This window comes from Cydia amplana, chromosome 2, assembly GCF_948474715.1.
Source record: "Cydia amplana chromosome 2, ilCydAmpl1.1, whole genome shotgun sequence".
NCBI classification, from domain to species: Eukaryota; Metazoa; Arthropoda; class Insecta; order Lepidoptera; family Tortricidae; genus Cydia; species Cydia amplana.
Genome location: NC_086070.1, coordinates 19,605,043 through 19,632,655, shown reverse-complemented (window position 1 = coordinate 19,632,655; position 27,613 = coordinate 19,605,043). Strand labels below are relative to the sequence as shown.

At 36.8% G+C, this 27,613-nt stretch overlaps 2 protein-coding genes across 3 annotated transcripts; both read left to right on the top strand.

Annotated features, from left to right (window-relative positions):
• Window positions 1-1,702: 1,702 nt before the first annotated feature.
• On the top strand, window positions 1,703-8,652 carry LOC134662193 (phenoloxidase-activating enzyme-like). Its single transcript, XM_063518461.1, has 6 exons — window positions 1,703-1,806; window positions 2,382-2,471; window positions 6,754-6,916; window positions 7,337-7,536; window positions 7,908-8,059; window positions 8,392-8,652. Exons 1-6 carry the CDS (start codon window positions 1,755-1,757, stop codon window positions 8,650-8,652), a joined length of 918 nt encoding a protein of 305 aa, XP_063374531.1. The 5' UTR covers window positions 1,703-1,754.
• A 10,126-nt stretch (window positions 8,653-18,778) lies between these two features.
• LOC134659679 (phenoloxidase-activating enzyme-like) lies at window positions 18,779-23,435 on the top strand. 2 transcript variants are annotated; one of them, XM_063515367.1, is made up of 6 exons: window positions 18,779-18,931; window positions 19,376-19,462; window positions 20,599-20,764; window positions 21,617-21,819; window positions 22,445-22,599; window positions 23,080-23,435. In XM_063515367.1, the coding sequence occupies exons 1-6, from the start codon at window positions 18,886-18,888 to the stop codon at window positions 23,428-23,430; spliced, it is 1,008 nt and encodes a 335-aa protein (XP_063371437.1). In that variant the 5' UTR covers window positions 18,779-18,885; the 3' UTR covers window positions 23,431-23,435. The 2 variants fall into 2 exon arrangements, with proteins under 2 accessions (XP_063371437.1, XP_063371445.1); XM_063515375.1 differs by lacking the exon at window positions 18,779-18,931 and having other exon boundaries at window positions 19,382-19,462; window positions 20,579-20,764.
• Window positions 23,436-27,613: the final 4,178 nt, after the last annotated feature.

The following is a 27,613-nucleotide window of genomic DNA, read 5'->3' as shown; positions in this document are numbered from 1 at the left end:
TATATAATTTATTATGAATTTTACCTTTCGGATTTACGCCTTAGGTACTTCTGTGGATTTTAGTAATATAATAAAAGTAGGTAACTAGATATTAGCTACCGCCTGGGATTCGTTCTCGTAGTAAGTCATCGAATTTCTTTAGGGGTTGAATTTCCAAAAATGAATCTATTGGCATTTGTGCAACAAAATTGCATTCACACACCCTAAAATACAATAAATTAAATTTTGCAGGTCTGATACATTTTTGATGAAATGAGACAGTTTGGAGTGTAATTTATTTGGAATTAAACGTAAGTAATACTTTTATTGTTTGTGGCAAGCACCACATCTTATAAAATTGTTTGGGTTTGGGAGAAATGGTAAAAATATCCAAGTTGCGTTAAATCACGCCATCTTTTGTCGCTAGTCCACATGGCCTGCCATGACCTTCAAAATAATACTTTGTAGGATATATAATTATTACATGGTACCTTCGTATTTAAATTAATAAAAAATTGAAAAACTCAATAAAACACAACTCATTGCCGTCCTATCTCGTGGCCATTCAAGGCATTTTTGGCATCCCTTTAACTTTGTTGTGAAACTTGTAAAAGTATGATGTTTGAGTAATTTATTAAGTTCAATTTAGATCTATTAAACCCACCAAATATCCTTCATTTTTTTATTTCTGGTGTATTTTTTTTTGTCGTCTGTATACTGCCGCAAAGCTGACTCGTTGAGTCTCGTTATAACTTCGGGGATCAATAGAACCTTCGTTAGTTAACGACCCCCGAATATTACGAATTGCGTTTTTCTAACCAAAAAACTGGGAAATAGCGATTCGCTAAGCCTGCATTTTAAGTTAATTATTCTTAATTGGAAAGTTCAGTATGAATTGCAGAGATCTGCTAGTTTTTTTGTGTTTACTCGACTCATTACTGAATAAATATATATATATTTGATTATATGAAAAAAATGTGGCGATACCTAGTAATTTTATAAATTTTTCAAGGTACGAACTTAATCAAATACGTGTAAACTTAAATAAATGTCATATAGGTACTAAGAAAAAGTGACCAAAGCCTCCAGTGCCCCAGCCTGGAATCAAACCAGTGTCCTCTGCTATCGCGACAGGTGTTGTATTTTGTTCTAATTTTAATACCTAGTACAAACAAATACGTGTAGCTTGAAAAGTTCGTGTGGTACATCGGATAGGTATTAGTTTAAATTAAGTTTAGTTTTTGTTGTTAATATAAAAATGTATAATTCTAATTTGCATTTTGATCTCACTTTTAAATGCCAGCCGGTACTTATACTTAGTTACCGCGAATAACAAATTTTCCAAATTATAATGCTACTTTGTAATTATCTTAATTTACGATAAACTTAAGTAGTAAAATGTACTATACCGACTACTAAACTATTCAAATAAGTAATTTATATGCGCCTGTAAAATTCAAAAGTCAACGAACTGGGCGCAGAATCACAATTGTAAGTCCACTTTGCAACCCTTTTCCCGTCTCGATTATTTCTGTAGCGTATAACAATAAAAAAAAAGTAGTTTTTCCTCATACAACTTATTTATGCCATTAAAGCAGACTTTGTTGTATCTTTTTTGTTATGACAGTAATGTCGCAAAAACCAGTTCAATAAGCATATGTCATTGCATTAAAAGGTTTGTAGCTACAGTGACTTTGTTTTTTGTTTTATTTGCTTTACCAGTATTTGAAAGAGTATTTCATCGATGCCAGACGTGTTTGTAGGGAATATTGAATATGGATTTATTGACTTCTATTTGCGTTGTGATGTTGCTCTGTTATTCTTTGGGTAAGTATGTACACATGTAAATTATGTTTGCTTCCGTATTTCTTATTTATGTTCGTTACGACTTACGATAAAAAAGGTTGTCTCGATCATTATGGTTTCTTTTTATTATTTCTTTTTTTGCGTGGGTGGTTTCAATACCGTATGTCTAGGCTTTCTTTAATTTCATAACTTGTGTTAATTTCAAATAAGGTATCATCGCAAAATTTGTCCAATTTAAGGATTGTTACGATTCGTAATTTTAATTTTCTGAATTAATACATCAGTGCAGTGCAGGTGCTTTTCTCGGTCACACGACATAAGCTAGCTAACAATAACTTACAGAACCTAAACCTAACTTAAATAATCGATCCAAACCGGTCTTATAAATACGAGTATTACGAGTAGGTACACTATAATTCAATTGGTCAATACCGTTCTGTCAGCAGAATGATAATCCACGACTAAGTATTTTTATCTTTCATAGTATAGAATATATGGACAACTAGGTACGTATAAGCTTAAACCGATTTAAGATCCGTTTTGATACCTGCAATAAAATGGTTCAATCAGTATTTTAAGTTCTGTTACGTTTAAAGGAAACGCTGAAGATTGTAAAATCTCTGCTGCACCTCCAAACCCAGGGAGTGGATGTTGCGGTAACGCTGTGGGTGTCGACAAGTCCATACGTAAGTACTACAGTACATCTTTTTTTTTCCAGAGCAATTTTATCCGAAAACATTCACTTTATAAAAAAAAACCGGCGAAGTGCGAGTCGGACTCGCGTTCCAAGGGTACATTACCTACACAATTTTTAACAATATGTTTTTTTAATGAAAAGTGAGTAAAATGTTTTTAAAAAACCCGTAGGGGTCGGATCAAAAACTAAGTACTTAAGTCCGACTCACGTTTGACTGCACATTTCTAATAGGTTTTCCTGTCATCTATAGGTAAAAAACTATTTAGTGTATTTTTTTTTTCAAAATTTTAGACTCAGTAGATTCAGAGATAAAAGGGGGGAATGGTAATTTTTTGCCTATTTTCTTGAATAACTGCTAAACTATTTATCTTAATATTATATAAAAAATATATTTGAGATTCTCAAAACGAGCTCTTTCATTTGATATGTAACACGATATAGTTTGAAAAAAATTAGTTTACCCCCCAAAAGTGGCCGCCATATTGAAAATTAATTTGTTTACGTTAGATGTCCGTCTTTGGGTCACAAATTTACATATGTCTGCCAAATTTCAACTTAATTGGTCCAGTAGTTTCGGAGAAAATAGACTGTGACAGACGGACAGACGGACGGACAGACAGGCGCACGAGTGATCCTACAAGGGTTCCGATTTTTCCTTTTGAGGTACGGAACCCTACAAATAATATGATACTTATCCAACAACGCTTCGCGCCATAGGGTTGTCGCAAAAAAAAGTACCTATCTTTATAGCACTTATGAACACGGAGCAAAGCTTCGGACAGACAGTCACACAAACAGGCAGACGGACATGGCGAAACTATAAGGGTTCATAGTTGACTACGGAACCATAAAAATGACATCATTTTGATACGACTAAGGTCAATGACCGGAATCTCTTGGTTATCCAGGCATTATATTAGTTACTTATTCATCATAAAAAAAAATATAATTATTATTCAAGGTGAAGGTAACAAGTTTGCCTAGAGCGACTAAACATCGAAACAAGCAAGGAAAAAATACATGCAAGCTTATTTTTTTTTTAACCGCCTTCAAAAAAAAGGAGGTTCTCAGTTTGACCCGTATGTATGTATGTATGTATGTATATTTGTTCGCGATTATCTCGCGTTTGGCTGAACCGATTTTGATGCGGTTTTCAGAAAAGTGTTTGTTACATTCTGGGGAAGGTTTTAGTATACATGGAGCTGAGCTGATGCTGAACCCTGGCTGTACACAGTGGAACTCAGGTTTGGTGCAACATGGGCACACGCTGTTTTGGTCATCTGACGCGTCTTGATGAGCACTTGGGAGAGCAGTACCCAAGATAGAGCTGATGCTGAACCCTGGCTGTACACAGTGGAACTCAGGTTTGGTGCAACATGGGCACACGCTGTTTGGGTCATCCGACGCGTCTTGATGAGCACTTGCAAGAGCAGTACCCAAGATAGAGCTGATGCTGAACCCTGGCTGTACCTAGTGGAACTCAAGTTTGGTGCAACATGGACACACGCAGTTTTGGTCATCCGACGCGCCTTGATGAGCACTTGGGAGAGCAGTACCCAAGATAGAGCTGATGCTGAACCCTGGCTGTACCTAGTGGAACTCAGGTTTGGTGCAACATAGGCACACATTGTTTTGGTTAACCGACTGGTCGTCGTGTGCCTATGTTGCAGAGTTCCACTAGGTGGGTCGATCAACTTTTTTCTAGCCGCCTTTAAAAAAAGGAGGTTCTCAGTTTGGCCCATATGTTTGTATGTATGTATGTTTGTTCGTGATTCGTGTTCGTATTCTGGAGGTTTTAGTGGATGGATGGTTTGAAAAACCAATCTGACCCGGTATGTGGCGATGCTATCGGTATACCTACCATCAAATTTAAGTTGCAGAAACCGATTTAGATAAAATAGTGGGAGTGGGAGTTGGACTCGGACTGGGACTAGGAATGGGAGTGGAAATGGGATTGGGACTGGAAGTGGCAGTGGCAGTGGAAGTGGGAGCAATATACATACAAATCGCTTAGCACCGGAACGTCATATTATGTTTTGTCGCGATTAACATCGAGTTAGGCCATCACCAACATTAGTAGGTACTAGACTAGTTACTAGCCCAAAACTAAATAGAGAGCCTAACAAACTAGTATTTTAGCCCAAAACCTAAAATAAATGAAGTACCTGTCACTAAAAAGTAAAAAATAAAAAACAAAAAAATAAATAAAAAAAAAACAAAAAGATAAAATATAACAAAACAAAATAACTTAATACTAAATTACGTTAAAACTAAATGGAGAGCCTAACAAACTAGTATTTTAGCCCAAAACCTAAAATAAATAAAGTACCTGTCACTAAAAAGAAAAAATAAAATATAATAAATAAAAAAGAATAAAAAATTAAAAATAACCAAAAAGAAAACCAAAACAAAATAACTTAATATAATATCTTTTTAAAAAAAAGGGAACCGCCTTCAAAAAACCAACCCACTGAAAAGCACAAAATAATTTTTATATGGCACCCCTATACGTGTCCAGTCCCTATCCCGTCGTAAAGCAAATTTCTGCCAAAAAGTAATTAATACCTAATAATAAGAAAATTAATAATCATCCGGGTAATTACTTAGTTTTTGAAGGCGGTGCCAAACCAACAAAAACATTCTTTGCTGCTAATCAGAAAAAAAAAATACGAGTATGTTACTACAATGAGTAAACTAACGTTGTCTAAAATATCGGTTCTCTAAAAATTTGGTTTGGCACCGATTTCAAAAACTAAGTAATTACCCGGATGATTATTAATTTTCTTATTATTAGGTATTAATCACTTTTTGGCAGAAATTTGCTTTACGACGGGATAGGGACTGGACACGTATAGGGGTGCCATATAAAAATTATTTTGTGCTTTTCAGTTGGTTGGTTTTTTGTTTTTAGTTCTTTTAAAAAAAAAAGATATTATATTTAGTTATTTTGTTTTGGTTTTCTTTTTTATTTCCTTAAGATTACTGAATTTACTTTGCTATTGCATGAAAATTAATCCACACGTACTTCGTACTGCGAGATATTTTTAATAACAAAAGATCGTTGACCCCATAGTATATTACGCACAATGAAAGACATTTTCACATTGACATGATATGCCAGCTCGTGTTATCGCCAATATTGTGACATATTTCTCATATCTAATCTATTTCATTTGAAAGCAGCACTGCAGCATTGGCTGCTTATCAGTTGTAACAGCATATTAAAAAATAATATTGACAATTAGCGTAAGGCCTGAGTAGACGCTCGAGTTGGGCGTGCAGCGGGGCGGGGCGTGCGGCGTGCATATTAAACAAATGCAAACGTATAGGAGCGGCCTTAGTACACGCTGCTCAAATTACTTGTGAGCCCGACGCCACGCTGCACGCCCCGCCGAACGCTCCGCTTCGAGCGTCCACTCGGGCCTCACTTAGAATTACTAATGAGTTTGATAATGGGAGTTAAGATTATTATGCACGGACTGCATGTTAGGGCATTAATTAACTAGGGCAAAAACTATGCCATGTAACGGTAATATTTCAAACTTTGCATTGCAGATAGATTGATTATGATAGATAGGTTAAGAATTCGAAAAAAAAATTAACCAATCAATCGCCATGGGAGTAGGCTTAAACTTAGAGGTTCATAAGAAACCAAAAGTCTTATAAATTGACTACGAGTAATAGATATCAGTAATGTAACAAGTGTCATAGTCTGTAAACAGTTTTTCTGTACATGACAATCAAGGCAACACACAACAAGGCAATAGACAAAAAAAAGCTACTCTTGCTTGTTACTCAGGATTAGTCACAACACAAGTCAGACATCCTAAAGATGACGTCCGGATGGCAACTGCACTGTGGCCTTGACGCGGACGCTATCACTGTCAAATTCCTTTATAGAATAAGTGACGTTGTAGCCGCGATAAGATCGTTAAATCCGTCACTCATTTTATCTAGGAAATTTACAGTGACAGTTCCCGTCAAGGTCGCAGCAGTAATGTCGCAACAGTAGGTAATGCAGCTGTAGTTGCCGTCCGAACGGCACCTTAAGGTGGATATCATGGGAGGTCATGTTGACTAGCGGCCAAAATATGTCGTAATTACACTTATTTAATCCTGAGTACTCAAATTATACGAGATACAGATCCTCAAAACCGTCTCAAAATTTGCGATTTTAAAAAGGGTGAAAGGCATTGGTTAAATAATTGATTAAATTACTTTCAAGTGGTATTTCCTAAGTCTTAGATATTTATTGAACTGATTTGTTCCAGCCGGATTCTACGCTCAGCTCAGCCAGTACCCATGGATGGGAATCATAGAGCACCAGAAAGAGAATAAAACAAAATTACTGTGCGGTGCTGTCCTCATTAGTGCACGGTATATGCTGTCAGCAGCTCAATGCTTTGGAGATCGAGCTCAGCGGTTGGGCACGCCGTGAGTTAACTATAATAATAGGATGGAAATGACATTGTGGTCTTAGTTGACATAGACTAGCCAACGGTTTCATTTTGCTGTGTTCCTTCATTGTGATCTTGTCGAATGCGACAGAGATTGACAGCGTATTCTTGACCACGTTAAGAACTCATATATAATTCCTTCTCGGTTCGTCAACTAAGCAGGTTTTGGTCTAAGCCTTAGAGCTGAAAGAATACTTAATAAAACTGTAGTAAACCTTAGTATTAAATAGATTGCAAAACACTATCCGTTATGGTTCTGATTGGAAGAATGATCGAATCACGTGCTTTTGAACAAATTCGGTCGACAGAATTACCCGTCTTTCTTAATTAAGGCCTATGTTACAAATATAACTTTAAATATCCTTACATAATAAATTGTCTCAATAATTGTTGCCAGGAACAATGTACGTTTAGGAGAATACATTACAACTAATGACGGGCCAGACTGTGTAGAAGTCAGTGGATTTCAAGAATGCAATGATGGTGCGCTTAAGATTCCCATCGAGAAAGTTATAACGCATCCTGACTTCCACAAGGAAGAGAACTTCCAGAATGATATTGCTTTAATACGACTGGCTCAATTGGCTCCAATTACCGGTAAGAAAACCAATACCATTTTAAATAATGTAATATAAAATAAAGCTGCCAAGTTCATTTGAATAAACTTAAATAAGAATAAACTTTATAGGTAGTAGGTTCACCAAAAAAGCGATAGTGACAACTAAAAGCAAGAGCACGAGATATCTAATTTATTTTATTAGTCTTACCTAAATAAATGTTGTTAGTGATCTCTTATGGTACCGAGACCTGCTTCTTCACATTGGGCCTAGTGGCCTAGAAAGAAACTTCAAGGACAAGAAATGAGCTTAACCAGAAAAGTTTATGAAAATGAGTTATCATGTAGTACCTAAGTATCATAGGTATGCTGCAAATGTAGTAAGCTATTTTTAACGTTCATTTTATTTTAGATTTCATTAAACCAATCTGCCTGCCTACTTCTGACATGACTGTGGAAGCGCCGCAACAGCGAATGTGGATTGCAGGATGGGGTGCCGTCAATGACACTTCTTCTGTCAGTGACCGTCTCCATCACTTCGACTTGCCTTACGTTGCTCTTGATGTGAGATTTCAATATTAAAATATAGTAGTATTCTACTAGGTACTATACTAATACCACTACTACTATGAGGTACTTTAGCTACTGTACTGACAAAACCAAAAGGTGATACTAGACTTTGTTTGTGTCAAAAGGTCATGCATGTAAACACATTTTAGATATTATGTAGTGGGATCTAAATGTATTTGAAAATATTTAAGAATGTTAAAAAGTAATACCTATAACCATCCTTGACATCGTGTCATAACAACAGACCTGCATATCTGCCCTTTGTACGTCTCACTGTCTGCCTCCCTTGTCAGAAAAATGTCAGCCTAAAGTTAATTTTGTTTCAGTCTTGCCAAGCAGCCTTCAACATTTCTAAAGTTCGCCAAATTAAACTAGGCCAAGGACAACTATGCGCAGGCGGCGAAGAAGGCAAGGATGCGTGCAAAGGCGATTCGGGAGGACCCTTGATGTACACCAGGGATCATACTACTGAGGTTGTCGGCATTGTTAGCTTTGGAGGAATACCATGCGGCAAGTTAGGAATACCTGGAGTATACACCAATGTGTTCGCGTATGATGCCTGGATTCGAGCAAACATTGAAGAATAATCATATCATATTGACTATGTATTAAAATGGTTTTGCTTTTATTCAAGAGGAAACATTATTAATGATAAAGTAACATTGACAAGTAAAAACTGTCCAAAAATTATAATATTATGTATTTTTTCATTCAATTGATACCTATTGTCTATGCAATATTGCAGGCCAGGTAGGTACTTATCAGATGTTAAATATATCCTAGTTGTAGAAGTACCAACTACAAAAATAAATCTTCAATACGAGTATATAAATATTTTCAAATATTCATAATATGTATATATAATGTGTTGTTCCCCAACAGATCACATCAAAACGTTAGATTCAAATCAAAGGGAGGTTATAAACAAATGTTCGGTGGGCCCCTTAGTCCAAATTCAAAATATATTTATTTCATGAAATACAGAAGTATCAATAAAAGCAGTACAGTGATCCCCACACTAGGCATAGAAATGTGAGAATTTTAGAGAAATGCCGAATAATGTATTTATAGTTTTTTCATAATATATATTGTTGAACGGTATAATGACAGATATGTTTCAAATTTGTATTATTAAGTCTCACCTTAGTGTTTTACTATCTCGGTTGATTTTACTTAAAGGTGACATTCGGTTGACGACTGCTAAAAATATTCCTTTTGATGACTGCTAATAGTGACGGTGAACGTTCTAATCGCGGCAGTAATGCGAAAATGAATCCGAATGTTACCTACATTAAAGAGACATGTTAAACAGTGATAATTTACCAGTGTATGATACTCGTCCAGTTTTCAAATATTATATATTAGTAGGTACAATATTATTTCTCTCTAAAGATCAAAGTGCAAAACTTGCTTAAAGAATGTAGACTCAAATTAAATGAAACAGCGTACAAAACTTGGGACTAAAGTTTCCTCGGAAACTAAGAATTGTTCGCATAACTTTTATACTTCACCCTGTAAATTTAATCTCCTCCTACATAAAAAAGGTAACAGTAATGAAATTATATACCTACTTGAATTTAAAAACGAAAAGCAGTCGTCATACGAATGTCAACTTTAAGTAAAATCAAACGAGATACATAATACAATACAATAAGTTAAAGCGCTAAGGCGAGATTTAGGAAGATACAAATTTGAAAACATACATTATTTTTCTTCTACGGACCTTGACACAGTGTCAATAATATGAGGTACCTAGCGCCTTTCTTATTGATTGTCATTATGACGGGGTACAAAGTGAACAAACCAGGAACAGTCAAGGAATTTGCACCATGTACTTGATATTTTACCTACTTAAGAGGAAAGAGATGGGCTGTGATTTGCCCAGTCATCATTTTTCTTCTTCTTTTTTTGCCATGCCCTAGCGGACGTCGGAGACCACCTTTGCCATCTCTTTCCTGCTCTTAGCCATTTTTACTATCGTCTTATAAATAGGTACCACAAGTATATAACTTGCCAAATTTAATAGTTCTAGGTCAAAGGAAAGTACCCATAGTAATAAATTTTGATTGCGTGAGAACGTCGAAATATTCGTTTTTTGCGGCATAAAAGGCCGTATTATTTTTGACGTTAATAAGAAGTTTGATTTTCTATAGCTTCAAGGGACCGAAGACCTGAGTATAACTATTTATGATTTTAATTTCAAACTCGATACTTCCACGCGTTTCCGAGGTAAAGGGTCTTGACTTGACAGACAGATGGACTGACGGACGGAAGACAAAGTGATCCTATTAAGCGTTCCGTTATTTTTTTTGAAGTGGAGGACCCGGAAATCAGTTAAAACTATTAGTTTTTACCAAGGCATTTGGGACAACTAGTTTCAATGAGGAATATTATGTTTAACTTAAAATGGGGTTTTACTGATTGCTGACATTTCATAAGTGATTATAATATATTCTGAAAATACACCTATTAATCTATATGTAAATGTATGTATGTCTAAAACTAGCTTGCAATAATAGAAATATTCAATTATCCTTATCCTACCTATTCTAGATTTTGTTTACCTCGACGAGAAACCCGAGCACTGAATAGGGACTCGTGTAATTGTAACGTGACAACCATCCAAACTGCGGCCTCTAGGAGGCCAATTCGAACTTAGATTTATGTAGCAAAATGATAATATTATATCAATTTGGTCCAATTCGCGTGTGCATTTCGCTCGTACTTCGTATATGTATTGGCACGAGGAAGACGCACGGGAGAATCTTAACAAAATAACATATCGTGAAATTAAAATATAAATTCGAATTGGTTTCCGGACCCATTCAGTTTTGCCGACTTGTAGGAATTTGTTTTTGCTATAATCAAAGCGCTGATAGGGGCATAATTTTAGTGCTCATGTTTTTGTTCGGTCTTTTGGTAGGTACAGATCATTTTAACACGGGGTAGGTGTGATTGTTCTACGAAAACAATCCCTCTTTGTACGTATATATTTATTACTAATGTTGGTAGGAGCTCGAGTTTTTGAATCTAAATTTAAGTAACTCCACTCGGTTTTTCAAGACTCTGCACTTTAAAAACTTCTGGGTCATTTTAGCCGTATCAACTCTGTACTTTTAATGAAGGAAACAAAAGTTATATCATGTTAGCTGAATAAAATCAAAACAAATAGGTATCTATTATTGATGTTTGAGAATAACATGCTAGGTACAGTGGACGTCAAAGTTGTTTATATGTTTTCATTATTCGCCTTATTAAGGAGTAAGGTGCAAAAGTGTAAACATATCTCTGACGTCGACTGTACAGCCACAAAATATCCTGCCGATTTAACAAAATGTTTTTGTACGTAAGATATAAGTACCTACTTACACAAAATTGTGTACTTATTTTCGATGCCACAATTTTTGGACCACAACTGTATAGCTTAATAGTAAAAAGATATATCTAGATGCCATTAATAATTTCAGCTTAACAAACACTACACGAAAAACAATTATGTAAAAAAAGTACCCGCATCCACACCTTACGTCTTAGGGTTTCTATTTTCTACCTACGAGACTGTATAGGTCCCGATGCCTCCATTTGTCTCCCTGCCAAGTGGTTAAGGTGTTTTAGGGAAGACCCTTAAATTTTATTGAGGTTTTGGGTTTCAGCCCATTCTCAATTGAGTGTCTCTAACTTGAGAGTGGAAGCCGTTTTAGTACTTTAGGCATGATTATTTCTCGAAGAAAAACATGTTTGAAATAAATTAATTGCAAGTTTTTTCCGATCCCATTTGCCACACTATTGTTTTTTTTTTATATTTTAGACTCGAGAAGAAAAAAAAAGAAAGAAATATGTAATGAAATTTCCTAGATATTTTGCTTGTATCGTCTCTTCTTGTGTGTGGCAATATATGATTTTCTATTTCTGAAGAGAAAGAGAGGGGAAAAAGGATTAGGGCTTATTTATGTTGTATTTATTTAGTCACTCAGGCTGACAAATTCACGCTGCATTTCGCATTTCAAGTCGCCTTTGCCCAATTTCAAGCTAAATGCATATTATCTGAAAACAAAAATGTCACTGTGCCATATTTCTGAAAATACAATAGTGTGTGTGTTTCAGGCGTAACAAAAAATATAATATTTAAAGTACAGTTAGTATCTAACAGATTGTTTTTATTTGCAATGTATTAAGTTTTAAATAAACTGTATTAAAATAATTGCCATATAAATCGTTAAGACTTTAATCTTTAATGACATTTAGTGGACATTGTACAGACTTTAATTTTGCGCTACTGTAACTAACGACCGTAATTAAACTAATGCCATTATGTCTGCTTACTTCCTTTTTGTTTTTCGTCCGTATTTTTAACCGACTTCAAAAAGGAGAAGGTTATCAATTCGACCGTTTTTTATTACCTCAGAACTCGGTCATGAGTAAACCGATTCTGAAAATGGGTTTTGTCCAAAAGATTATACCTAGTTCCAAAAATAATTTTAGTCAAATCCAAATCACATATCAAAATGTACGTTCGAATTGGCCTTTAGGAGTCGTCCCGTAAGGCATCTCGCTTGCGCTTATTAATTTAACCGGCCTCCTATTTCGTTAGTGACCTGACGCCTATTGCATTTGCACTGAATATTTTTCGTAAAATTTTAACATTCAGCTTTAACTCATTCAGTGCCATAGGACACAAAGTATGATAATGATGACATAGCCATAATCACTGTAAACATTAAAAGCGTTAACAAATTCACTACAAACGTTACCGTAGCAAAGATACATTGATTAAGTAAGATGGGTAAAATGTAAGACAATTTCGTGCTTTGAATTTGACAGGTAAACGAGATGGCGCTGTACAGCACCGTACATTTTGCGGTAACTCTGATTGTCGAAAGTTGACGTTTGACAATTCAGTGACGGCAAAATATATGGCGCAGTACAGCGCCATCTGTTTTGGATGTCAAACTAAGGGGCACGTTTTTTTCTTACACTTTACCTCTCTATTACAATTCTCTTTGCCGTAGCGCTGCGCTCTAAATAGCCGATCCCAGCGCGACATCCGACTACGAACAGTGAACCCACCAGCGGGTTCCCGGCACTCAGCATTAAATAGTAGGGTCATGTTTAACAGTGATTTAATCATGTATACTACAAATTTATCTATAAGACCTAGATCCTTATTTTGAGAATTATTGCTAGAACAACAGACGCTGCCGCTCACCGTTGCCTGTCTAACTAAAGTTCCAATAAACTTCGCTATTAAAGTGCTAACATGAAAAATGTCAGTTCCAAAGCTAAAATACAAAATCCTTTTGACTGGAAAGGCAAATTCAAAAAGTTCCCGCGCCTGGCAAAGCTCACTCAAAAATTTGACGCTTTGTCATATTGTAGAACATTTGGTTGCACGACTGTTACAGTACGAGTAGGTAATTTAATCACAACTTTTAATTAAGTTTAGATACGTATAGTTATGTATTTATATCTAAATGTAACTCAAATATTATAAGCTTAGCGCTTGTTGACCACACAAATTCCACAAAATTTAATGAAAACTCCTTTTCATGTTTTCCAACCTGAATGCCTTTTGTTACATTATTTACATATTTTGTTACATTATTTTATCATTATCAGATTATCACTACAAAAACGCAAAAGTGCATGGTAGGTACCTAATGGCCGAACAAAAAATATACCTATTTACAATAATATTTCACATTAAAATTTTCTGTTCTACCTGCCCCTTTGAAATTATGTATTCCTGATTCAGGAATACATATATTTCAAAGGGAGGTAGGTAGTAACCTACCCGTATATACATATAAAGCCTTTGAGCATGTCTATACACGCAGAAGGGACGAATTGAACATCTGAGAGGTATGCATTAGACGCCATTATAATGCTTTCCTGTATTTAACACTGAAAAGCGATTATCAAAGCTTTATAGGAGAATATCAAAGATTATTTGAACCCTTTATCCACTATTCCATGCCGAATACGCCTTATCCGTATACGCGAGGAAGTCATACAGCTAGGTATATTACGCATTGAGAAATACGTATAATAGGTACGCACAAAAAACGTTTTTAGATGCCAATATTTTATGGTCTCCTAATGGTGCTCTCAAATGGTGCTTTTCAAATTGAAAAATGTAAGAATTACTGTTAAAAATACCCGAATAACATGAGATAGGTGTAAAGGCTCCTCTACACGATGGGCCAGCGCCGGCCACTCCAAGGGACGCAGCCATGCGGCAGAATGAGATAGCAATATCACTTGCTCCTTCTAACGCATAAATGCATCCCTTGGAGTGGCCGGCGTTGGCCCATCGTGTAGAGGAGCCATAATATTTGAGGTAAGTAGGCTACTTATAATATATGAAGAGTTCTCTCGATTTCTACAGACAGGCGTCCGACACTTTGTTTTCTATGATAATTATGTGATCGGTGATCACGTGATGCTTTCTATAGAAGACGAAGCTTCGGCCTGGACCCGGACCGTTCTAGCGTGAGTCCTCCTTCAGTAATTAAATACCGGTAACGCATTACAATCAGATACCGAAAATAAAACTTATTACAAGGCGTAGCGTGCCTAACTTTACAAAGAATAACTTGGCCTTGTGTACTTACTCGTAATTATTTACGTGAGTCAAGCATGACCTTAAATTAATGCGTGTTCAACCACATTAATTTATTAGGCAGGGTAGGTAATAATTTATACTAGTGGTTCTGTGAGGTGTAGGCCGTTATTTAAAAAAATGCCAATAATTGAACCTACAAACAATGTTTGTATACTTAGAACCTAACCACAAAATTTTACTAGAATCGGGTGAGAAGATCGACCAGTAGAGAACAGCAGGACTCACAAAAGCATCAGAGGGCCTACCGCGAACCACGTTCGACGTGTTGCCTCCCTGTCACACTTACGTACGAACTTACAAGTGCGACAGAGAGGCAACACGTCGAACGTGGTTCGCGGTAGGCCCTCAGCATTCAGGCGGCCAAGCCAAAGTGACAATCGCTTGCGCTTCGCCATCGAATCGCTTTGTGTCTCTCTATCACTCTTCCATGTCAGAGTGACAGTGACAGTTGCGTTTCGTTCGCTAAGTAGCGTTAGCGATTGGCATGTTGTCTACGGGGCCAGCTCAAGCTGAAACGAATACGCTTCGATCGCCTTTCACGATCGATAAGAGTAAGTAGAATATATATTTATAAAATGAATAGACCCCGGACTTTTGACGCAATGACGTCACAATAGGGTAGTTTGGGGAGTAAATGAAACGGTGTTAATTAATAAGGCTGTGTTAATTAAAATGTAACAATCAATAAATCATCTATAAGTTAATACAAATAAATCCAAGGAACCGTTATAAATCCTGCTTTGATAAAAACAAACTTTTCAAATATGTACCTACCAATAACATCTATCGAGGTGGAAAGAAGCTTTTCCTTTTTGAAATGGATCATATTCTGATAGAAGACGTAGGCTCACCGCAAACTTTTGATTTGTTATGGAGAGTCAGTTACCGAAAAAACAACGTCCATATCAGTATATTAATCAATTGACAATTAACTTATAGGTAATAATCATACCGTAGATGCCTGATTAACACAAGCGTGTATATTAACACCGCTCCATTTACTCTCCAGACTACCCTATTGTGACGTCGTTGCGACAAAAGTCCGGGGTCTAAAAATGAATGACGATATAATGCAATCGGATGAGGAGAAAGGAGCGGGTTGAAGCTTGTCTGACCGATAGAAAGTAGTTATCTTTCCAGCCGGCCTAGACAAAGTGACAATCGCTATCGCTTCGACCGTTGTGTCTCTCTATCACTCTCCTATATTAGTGCGACAGTGACAGTTGCGTTTCGATCGCTACGGAGAGTATTAAGCGATTGGCATGTTGGCTACGCGGCCGCGACATACTGTTGTTGTCGCTGCCGCATTGACAGTGACTGGGACAGTATGCTGCAGACTGCATTGCTGCAGTAAATTTAAAATTATCTAGCACATTGACTTTGTCTGCACTCACAATACCTTCCAATTAAGGTACTGGCATCTGTTGTGTTATTGTCGCTATTATTGTCTTCAAATTGTTTGGGTACAAAGATAACATATATGTAACATATATGTAACATAACACACATGTAGGTAACATATTATATATGTAAGTGGAATCCTGTTTCAAATTACCCTGTATTGGACTCTATATCCGTGCTTTATCTCCAAATTTGATAAAACTCACACAACACACACAGACACATCGTATATTACCCGGATAGATTAATCTCTGTCGCGGCTTGGGAAGTCACATTTTTATCTCGACTCATAAATTTGCACCCGTTAGCTATTATTTGTTCACAGTCAGTTTTAAAATGGAGCCAGGAAGGATTAACATAGGTATTAAAAGAGAGGTTTTACCATCGTATCCTTAACAATTTATTACCCGACTACGGCGAAGCAAAAGGAGGGTTATGATTGACCTACGTGGGTATGCGGGTGTGCAAACATTTCTGCTTAATCCATACTAATCCATACTTAATATTATAAATGCGAAAGTGTGTCTGTCTGTCTGTCTGTCTGTTACCTCTTCGCGCTTAAACCGCTGAACTGATTTAGTTGTAATTTGGCATGGAGATAGTTTGAGTCCCGAGAAAGGACATAGGATAGTTTTTATCCCAAAAATCACTGTTTAAGGGGGTGAAGTAAGGGGGTGGAAATTTGTATGGGAAATCGATAAAAAGCAGATTGGGTAAAAATAAGCTACCCAAATTACTAACTCCACGCAGACGAAGTCGCGGGCAAAAGCTAGTACGAAATATTATTTTGTGAATATGTATTTATGTGTGTTCTGTACCTGTTCCCTCATAACTTTTACAGTAGGTACGCATTATAATGTGAAAAATGAAAATTTAAATATTTATATTTATATAACGTTACATTTAATTGAGCATGGCGCGCTCTAGAGGTCACAAAGTCATGTAACAACCTTCAAGGTTCTAAATTCCGTCTTTGATAAGTTTGCATCCATTTTTCAGAGGCAGTGTATAGCTATTTTTTTTTATTAATTGTTACTACGAATTCAATAGCGCACGAAGAAATATGAAAGGTTAAACTAAATGGGACGTTACAGAGATTTTAATTATGGAAAGGAATTTTTATAACTGCCATACGAATATGAAATCCTATTCTTGGAAACTATACTGTATGTGACAAGTCACATTCATTATCAAAGGGGCTGTCTGTACAGCGAGAATATTTTTATTAAATGGGCGATATGATATTAAACATTCCAAACCTAATTGACTATTAATGTCCGATATTTTTATATACAATACGAATCTAATATGGTGAGCGTTTTATTCAATACAACACTGAGTGAATAAGTGAATTACAAATTATGTTTCTATCTTAAAATTACGATATAATATATAATATTACACAACACATTAAGGAAATCTTTAACTAAATTACAACTGGGATCAGAATTAATGTATAAGCTAATTGAATTTACACATGTAACCGACCCCAACGGTCGGATTGCTCGTGGTAATGAAATCAAGCGAGTAAGTGTGCCTAACAGGCCAATTTGAATGTACACTGACATCAAAGTGATATCTATATGATATTATTTACATATAGTGCGTTTCGCCCGCTCTAATACATGTACGGACAAGTGCGAGCGAAATGCACGATATCTGTGTGCATAGAGGGGGAATATTAATATTAACATGCTGATGTAGGTACACTAGGTAATGTAATTGGAAACGTGAGTAATGATTACAGTTTGATTTCAAATGATTTAAGTGTGCAAGCGTGACACTGATTAAAGGATGACTCACGTTAGACCGGGCCGTGTCCGGGCCGGAGCTTCCGGCGCTTATATACTTTTCTATGACAGATGACAGGTGATCACGTGATGCTTTACATAGAAAACGAAGCTCCGGAAACTCCGGCCCGGACACGGCCCGGTCTAACGTGAGTCATCCTTAATCCATCCACTAGGGTTTAAATTAAAATATGATATAAAACGCACACTTTTTCACTCACACACATGAGAAAATCTGGCGCCAGAAAGACAGATTTTCTCATGTTGCATCATAGTTTTCAAACATTATACTCTTTGTGCCCTTCTCGCGGTTATAAAATGCTCATTATTCTGTCGTCTGTCGCGATCACTCGCACAAAGAGCTCTGAGCAAAAAGCTGAAGGATGACTTTGACCGCGACACGCCCCGTCCTTTAGTGCTCTAGGCACAGAATAAATAATAGTAGGTAACTAGGTACTAAGTACAGAAGACTCACTCTCTAACAAAACGCGTCTGTTACGATCAGTACAGATATGGCCGCTAGGTGGCGACAGCGCCACGCGCGGCTTATGGCTTTCCCCAAAATCGGGGCCGAACGGATGTACTTTTAGCTACCTGTAGCAAAGCGACGAAATCGCGGAGTGAGACACGCCTGCTCTAGGTCCGTATTCAACAATGAAAACTCTTTACCAATAGATATAATACCAATTCGATAAAAATAAAGTGTCTTGCTCTCACTAAATATAGTCAGCGCTATTATTCAAGTTATAAGAAATTGGACAGGTGGAATAGGTACCAACCTTACGTATGAAGTGAGCTTACAAAAAACTTATGTGTGCCTGATATTTGAGCAAAATTATATTCTTAGTACTAGGACTTAGGAGCTAAGCACGCAGAAATATTTTTATATTTTGCACTGCAACCAGTAAGTTTGTCGGCCAGATCAGGTTTTGTACGTATCGAGAAGTAAATATTTTGTTAAGCATATCTAATATACTTGGGCTCCTGGATAGACGTGTTGTGTGACCATGAACTTGTTTTTCGTAACCGTTGTGCTAATTTTAAGTGATCTAGGTATGTATGTTGTTTTTAGTATTGAATTTACCTTTATAGAAAACAGATTTTGCTCTCGCAATTACGTAATAGGTACACATTCAAACTTCATTTGCAAAGGAACTCGAGAATTTAAATCTTATAAAAACAATACGGGTAAACACGGGACCCTATTACTAAGACTCCACTGTCCGTCTGTCCGTTTGTCTCTCACCAGGCTGTCTGTCAACCAGCTGATATCTCGTCATGAACAATTGAAATTTTCACAGATCATGTATTTCTGTTGCCGCTATAAGAACAAATACTAAAAAGTACGGAACCCTCGGCGGGCGAGTCCGACCCGACATTGTCCGGTTTTTTCATATTCGTCAGAAATAAACAGTTGCTTTTTATACATCAGCAAAAAACAGCGAAATAGTTATTAGAAATGAGTACATTCAATAATAACTTATTTTTGCGTTTTAGGCTATACAGAAAACTGTGAATTATCTGACTTACCTCCAAAATCAAACAGTGGATGCTGTGGTCACGCCGTGAGTGGAGACAAGTCAAGTAAGTAGGCTTCCTGTATTATACTACTTATAATAATAGTATTTTATGCAACCGTTGTTTAAGAGAGGTCAAAAAAGGCGAGTGGCGTGAGTAACAATTTGAGGCGTAGCCGAAAATTGTTAATAAAGACGCCTCGAGTATAAACAACGTTGCATACAATACTTTTTCTACGACCGAGCACTTACTTTGAAAAAAAATAATTGTAAATTTAACAAATATTTTTCATTCAACAAAAATAATACTTTAAACAAGTGGAATCATATAGGACATATATGTAGGTAAGCAAACCAAAAGTATACAGCTAAGATACGCGACCCGGCCACCGCGCCCCGCGCCCCACGGCCGGTTGGTCAGCGACACCTTCTTGTAACTCATGAGGCCCTGGTTACTTGCTCTTAGTAAAATTACAATTTTGGATAGTTTTTTTCTCGATTTTGGCCATAGTAGCCTATGGAGACAAACAAGCAACGCTAAGCGGTGTTCATAGTCTATGGATCTTGCTATATTGCGGGTGTCACATGCGCGTTTATGACTTCTGAAGCAATTTTATTGTTTCTACTATAGAACCTAATGAATATTTTGTAAATTGGCAGCAATGCACGTAGTACTCATCTGTCAGAGATGACAATTAAAATTAGGTTGGCAACAATGTATTTCATACAATATTTCTTAATGGTGATTACACGAAGTATCGTAAAAGTACCAAAAATATACTGCGTGTATGCACAAACATTTTTTTTGGGAAATAGACTAAAGACTTGTCTTGACAACTATAACATAGGGGTTTAAAGGTGTGTGTACGACCTTTTAAATGACAAATAAAAGTACGGGAGTAGAGAAAATAACTATTACGTTTGATCAAAGTTGCCGACAAACAGTACGGCTTCACCTACATTCGTCCTCAGCATATTGTACTCTGAAATAACGTTCGTCGAAGGCACCAACAAAGGAAAGATCTCAACCTTGTATCTGTACTATCTGTACTTGCGCTCATAACTATATATTACAGCTATTCTTTACTGGTCCGAAGCCCGAGGCGACACGCCCGGTAGATACCGTTAACAGCCAGTTCGTTAGATATCTACTATTTCTAATCCTAAGTCAACATTTAAATAGGTTGGGGATTTGTTAAATAGGTGGTTCCATTGCTCGGATCGGGGAATATCCGTGGATGGGTAGCGTGGAATATCGAAAGAAAGACGATACAATAAAGTTGCTCTGTGGCGCGGTCCTCATCAGCGGGAAATACGTTCTGTCTGCTGCTAGTTGCTTCTCCGCAGCTGCTTTCAATGTCGGCACGCCGTGAGTAACAAACTGTGATTCCTTAATACTTGAAAAAAAAAACTTTTACTTTACTTTTTTAGGGTTCCGTAGCTAAATGGCAAAACACGGAATCCTTATGGACTCGTCATGTCTGATGTCTGTCTCTCCGTCCGTATGTCACAGTCACTTTTTTCCGAAACTATAAGAATTATAATGTTGAAACTTGGTAAGTATGTAGATGTATTCTGTGAACCGCATTAAGATTTTCACACAAAAAAAAACAATAAATTTTGGGGGTTCCCCATACTTAGAACTGAAATACAATTTTTTTTTTCATCAAACCCATACGTGTGTGGTATCTATGGATAGGTCTTCAAAAATGATATTGAGGTTTCTAATATCATTTTTCTCTAAACTGAATAGTTTGCGCGAGAGACACTTCCAAATTGGTAAAATGTATGTCCCCCCTGTAACTTCTAAAATAAGAGAATGATAGAACTAAAAAAAATATATGATGTACATTACCATGCAAACTTCCACCGAAAATTGGTTTGAACGAGATCTAGCAAGTAGTTTTTTTTTTATTCGTCATAAATCCCCTAAATACGGAACCCTTCATGGGTGAGTCCGACTCGCACTTGGCCGCTTTTTACTTTTACTTTTTACCTTTTTACCTTAAATGATGCCGTTATGATGCTTTGAATATACAGGCTACGAAGATCCACGTTTCACGATAAAATAGGTGCTTTATACAAATCTACGAGTACCTACGGAACAGGATTTATTTAACAGCTTTTAATACCAATATGATAGAAACATATTTCTGTTAACTTTTTATAATCAATATTAATTAATATTTGTCAGTAACATGTATGTTTATGTCGGTTTCAGAGTACATATACGTCTAGGAGAATACGATGTCAACAACGGTGGGCCAGACTGTGTAGAGACGGCTACTGGTGGGAAAGATTGTACTGATGGAGCCATCTCCATACCTATCGAGAAATTTACAGTGCATCCCGACTATAACAAAAACAACAATCGTCAGAATGACATAGTCTTAATAAGGCTTGCGAGAATGGCTCCGTACACAGGTAACATTAATAAGTAATATGACGAACACAGTCACATACCCACTCATACCTTAAATTCACAAAGTATATAATTATGTAAAAATAAACGTAATATACCAATTCCAATAACGTAGACGAACTAAAATATTCGCGACGTTGATTGAGTAATGATTTCGCAAAGTTTTACCGTATACATTTAGTAGGTACCTACATTTCTTATAATATTGAATAATAACAGATCTCTATCCTTTACTCAACGCTAATAATTCCTCAGACAACGTCGGGATCGCTTTGCAATTTTTTTCTTTAGGTCGCACTTAAGAAATTTTCCCCTAGTCACGCAGTAACACCCTCACCATCCATATCCGTCGAAAATAAGGGGGAGAGGAAAACAACCGCGTTACGTTACGGCAGGCGTGTCTCACTCCGCGATTTCGTCGCTTTGCTACAGGTAGCTAAAAGTACATCCGTTCGGCCCCAATTTTGGGGAAAGCCATAAGCCGCGCGTGGCGCTGTCGCCACCTAGCGGCCATATCTGTGCTGATCGTAACAGACGCGTTTTGTTAGAGAGTGAGTCTTCTGTACTTAGTAGTTTAAAAGCATTTTTAATTTTTTGTAAATAAAATAAATTCCACAATGATTTCAGATTTCATCCGTCCAATCTGCTTGCCGACATTGGACATCACACAGAAAGCACCAAAGAAGCTGTACATGACTGTAGCTGGCTGGGGCGCGGTAAACGCGACAGTGTCTAGAAGCAACGTATTGCGGCGAGTCCATGTACCTTATGTAGATTTTTATGTAAGTACCTGTTTTTCATTTTTTGCCCAGCAGTGGACACACACAAAAATAGGCTGAGAAAAAAAAACCTGTTTTTATAATATTTATAACTGAAAATCATAAATGGTTGCAAATCACTTTAGCAGTGGTAGCAAAAACTATACTAATATTATGTAGTGATAGGTATCTAACCTATCACTACACCTTATCAAACACATTTCCTTCGCCGCATATGTCATGATCTGTTAATAATGTATGTATGTTCGCAATAAACTCACCAGGTTTTCACCTATTAATAGAGTGATTTTTGAGAAAGGTTTAGGTGTATTATTTGTTAAGGATTTGTGTAACCCGTGCGAAGCCGGGGAGGGTCGCTAGTGGAATATAAAGAATCATTTAATAAACAGACCTCGAACTGTTCGTAACGCGGCATAATGGCCAGCGTTTGTCCTTTATCTAGGATTCCATTTGTCCTCGGACTAACAAAACCTGTAATTTCAGCTTTGCAGACATACGTACAACAAAACGCGATTCAATCATCTGCTGTTGTCAAACGGGCAACTTTGCGCGGGCGGTAAGAATAGAGACTCTTGCCGAGGCGACTCAGGAGGCCCCCTTATGTTGCTAAAAGGCCAGACTACAGAGCTGGCCGGCATAGTTAGCTTCGGTCCAACCCCTTGCGGACAAGAAGATATTCCTGGAGTGTATACTAAAGTATTCGCCTACAATGATTGGATAAAAACTACAATTGAAAAAGATGAACCGGCAACGAAGCCAACAGAACCAACAGTAACTACAAAAACGTCAACAGAAAAAGAATTTGTTTCAGACTTGATTGTCTTCAGAGAGTAAAAGTGTGTGGTAATTTTTAATAATATGATAACTTAATAATACTCTGGAATAATATATACCTACTATTGTATCTACTGTCTAGCAATTAGGTTATAATTAGTGCTTAAGGGCGTTCGACGAATACACTAAGGTCCGATTACACCAGACACAATTGATGGATTCTTAGTATTATTCAGTATAGAAGTATACATTAATTAATTAAACAATAACATTTTAGCGAACCTAAATACGAGCACAGACGGTTTCTGCCCCGCTACGCATAACAAAACATCCATAAGCGATATTTGAAGATTTATCCAATTGTTTACCGTATTATTTAGTAAGATTTGAACTAGTTTTCCAATTTCACTTAAAAGGTAGGAAAATATGAGTAAGCGAAAAGACTGGAGACATGGGCTCACAAGTGACGAAAATGCGCTCATGGTGGAAGCCAAATCTATTGTGTTGTATTGTATTGTTAGTTCGGGCATCGGGCATTAATAAATGTATTGCTTTATTTCACTGATGTAAAATCAAATGAATTCCGTTCAATATTTTCTTTTGTCATTTTGATAATAAATTATACTGAGACACGCAGAAATCCAACGCGTAAGAATAAAATTACTTGTCTGTTTCTCAATTTACGAAATGGACTTTATGTTGTTTAGCACAGTATATGACAGTTTCTATATATATGGTATATGGTTTGTATAGATCTTTACTATACATTGAAGAGGCTCGTGATACGGCATTGCGTCTATAGCCGTAATGTCCTCATCGGTATCGTGCCACAGCATGCGGCATAGTCTTATACTGGTGATGCATAAAGTCGGTAAGTCACTCTGAGGATTTTGCTGTGATACCAGGCGTTCTAGCATGAGTTGCGTTCTGCGGGACTCCATTCATCTTGCGCGACTTCAAGTATGGAATCGCGCGCGAGATCGTAACTCATACTAGACCGTCAGAGAGCGAAGCCTTGTGATGTGCATAAAACGGCGCAAGATACTTGACTTCATTATGACCCTATGAAAACTCGGGTCCTGTGGATAGGATTGCGATTTTGTCAAAGTAAAAATCATCGGCTGCAGGCGGAGCGCCATATCACGAGGGTCTCCTAGCTTTTACGTTTCTCGACCGACTGAACCTTTAGAATGCAATAATGAATGTATGTATAGGTATACGAGTTTTCAGCTTATTATCTCTCATTCCAAGGTTTCACCCTTAATTTGCCAGGGTATTAAGTCAAAATTGGCAAAGATAAGGATGACTCACGCTAGACCGGAGCGGGCCCGGGCCGAGGCGTCCAAAATGTCATTTTCTATGACGGCTGATCGGTGACTACGTGGTGCTTTCCATAGAAAACGAAGCGCCGAAAGCTCCGGCCCTGCCTCGGCCCGGTCTAGCGTGAGTCATCCTTCATCATGCGTTATTTTTCTTTTACATTATCTAAAAACACGTCTTAAGTATTCTTTATCTTCGTGTGTTTAATTCTTTAAGGTCGGGTACTTAAATTATCTTCAAAGCCGCGTCACTGACCACTTGAGCTGTAAATTTCGAGCCGGCTATTATAATGTCCCATTAGAGAGCTTTTAATCGCCTAAAACTGCTAATGCTTCTAATCCCAGTGTTCAATCACCGTGTTAGCGCCCTAAGAGCGTTGTCTATAGATAAGAGAGGCACATTTTATGTTGCCAAAGTGGCTCAATGGTTTTTTATTAGTATTAATTTATTTTGTTTATTTTTAATATTAAATTAATGAACTGTCATAATTAATCGCTTATAAAAATATTAAAATAAATAATAATATCTGCAAGAGATGATACACTTTAAAATTTCCACTTAGTTAAATTAATATTATAAAAATTACAGTCTATTTTAATTGAAGATAGGCACCTATATACAGGAAAATAACTCGGTAACGATTTATCCTCTATTTTCCTATCGAGACAAAGATAATGGAATTACTGCTGTAAGTTTTTGCGGAAAACGTTAACACCTTTCTAAGAATTCCTGCCTGGAATGAAAACAGGCTTATTTGCAGATTGCAATTTGCAAACGCTTCCTCTTGATAATGCACGTTGACTAAAACGATTTGTTTGCTATCAATAATATTTTGATTGTTCAGGTCAACATCAATTTATAGATACTTTTTTAGGGTTCCGTACCCAAAGGGTAAAAACGGGACCCTATTACTAAGACTCCGCTGTCCGTCCGTCCGTCCGTCCGTCCGTCTGTCACCAGGCTGTATCTCACGAACCGTGATAGCTAGACAGTTGAAATTTTCACAGATGATGTATTTCTGTTGCCGCTATAACAACAAATACTAAAAACAGAATAAAATAAAGATTTAAGTGGGGCTCCCATACAACAAACGTGATTTTTGGCCGAAGTTAAGCAACGTCGGGCGAGGTCAGTACTTGGATGGGTGACCGTTTTTTTGCTTGTTTTGCTCTATTTTTTGTTGATAGTGCGGAACCCTCCGTGCGCGAGTCCGACTCGCACTTGGCTGGTTTTTTTCTTTGCACCAATAACTAAAATAATTAAGATGCAAAAAAAGTTATCTGGTCTTGTGCTGCATTTTAGCTGAATGAAAAAAAAAAACTGAGCACTTTAGATTGGTTGGGGTAGGGAATTGCTTCTAATCAAATAACCTCTTTTTAAGTATTCTTGATAGTATAAGAAAGCTTAGCAACAAACTTCCTGTATCCATTTCTTTCCTTTTTTTGTGTGATCAAAGCAGGTAAGCAGCTTATTATAGATGGCACTGATTACATGTGAGGTTGCATGCTTTATCGCGTTTTACGCCTCATTATGGCTCATTATGGAGTGGTCTTATGTTAAAGTACCTACTACAGTCTGTAGGTAATTACGGTACGTTTAGATAATCACTACCACGTTTTTAAGGTTACCTATTTAATTACACTTTTGACGCATTTACGTCGTGTTGTCAAGAAAATAATAACCGACCAGCTATCATGGTCGCATTTTTATCACCTGTCATGCTATGCGTCACTTTCGCTCTTACATATTTGTTAGAACGTGACAGCCATGGTGACAAATGATAAAGAGCCGGCCATCTTAGCCCTAGACAATTACATCTTTTACTTTATTTTATCTATTTTGTGTATACTTGTTTATGAGCAATAAAGTGTCACACATACAGACAATTTAAGTATGTCAATGTTCTTAATGTTATTATCAATAAAGAAAGTTAAATCAGCTTGCTGTCCTGATCCGACGGCCCAATTTTTTATTTTATAAGGTAGCTTGCAATTTTTCCGACCATTATGTTTAGTGTATACTTGTTTTTTTTTTATACAAACTATGTAATTAAATATTACGTAGTTTATAATTACATAGATACCTACCCGTACTCGCCGCGGGGACCTGTCCAACAAATCAGCAATATACACCTACTACTACACATCACATAATTACGAGTATATTCTCTATCCGACAAAGAGCAACCGGCCGCCCGTATTTCTGGCGAGGACCGATTAACTCACACAAGTGATATAAACTAAAAAAAAAAACCCCTAGTTTTACTGTGGCCCTAGTTCAAGTATGTACACAGAAATAAGGTATTTATTAAACCAGCTTAAAATGTATTAAAATCCTCTTATGGGTGTATTACACATTTAACCAATGAACTGCAAACCCAACAAAGTTCATCGAAGCTCTCAAAATCACGTTCATATTTAATGCGTCTCGGCTCCACTCCAAATGCGCTAGACTAGAAGTAACTACTTACAAGAAATGGAACTTTGTTAAATACTAAGTAATAATATTATTTAAATTAAGCTATTTCCATACTTAATATTAAATTACAGCATGAAATAATTATTGATCTCTAGTTCCTTATCTATTCTCATTGTTTTTTTATTCACTGAATGAATTCAACAAAAATTGCAGTATTTTTATTTTACACAATACAAAAATAGGCATATTGCAAATAATATATTGCAGCATAAGGGTAACATTCCATTTCTGACTGCAGCTGCACTACTGGTACTGAACGCGTCACTGTTACTGTCAATTTCCATAGTAAAATGAACAGTAGTGCAGCTGCGGTTGGAAATGGACTGTCACCTTAAGTGATACAAATTAATCAAAGTACTACCTATAAATTTGTGTTTTTTATAGATTTGTTAACAACCATTTACTTTTTATGTAAATTGAAGTTGTTGTTTTAGTTTTGTATTTA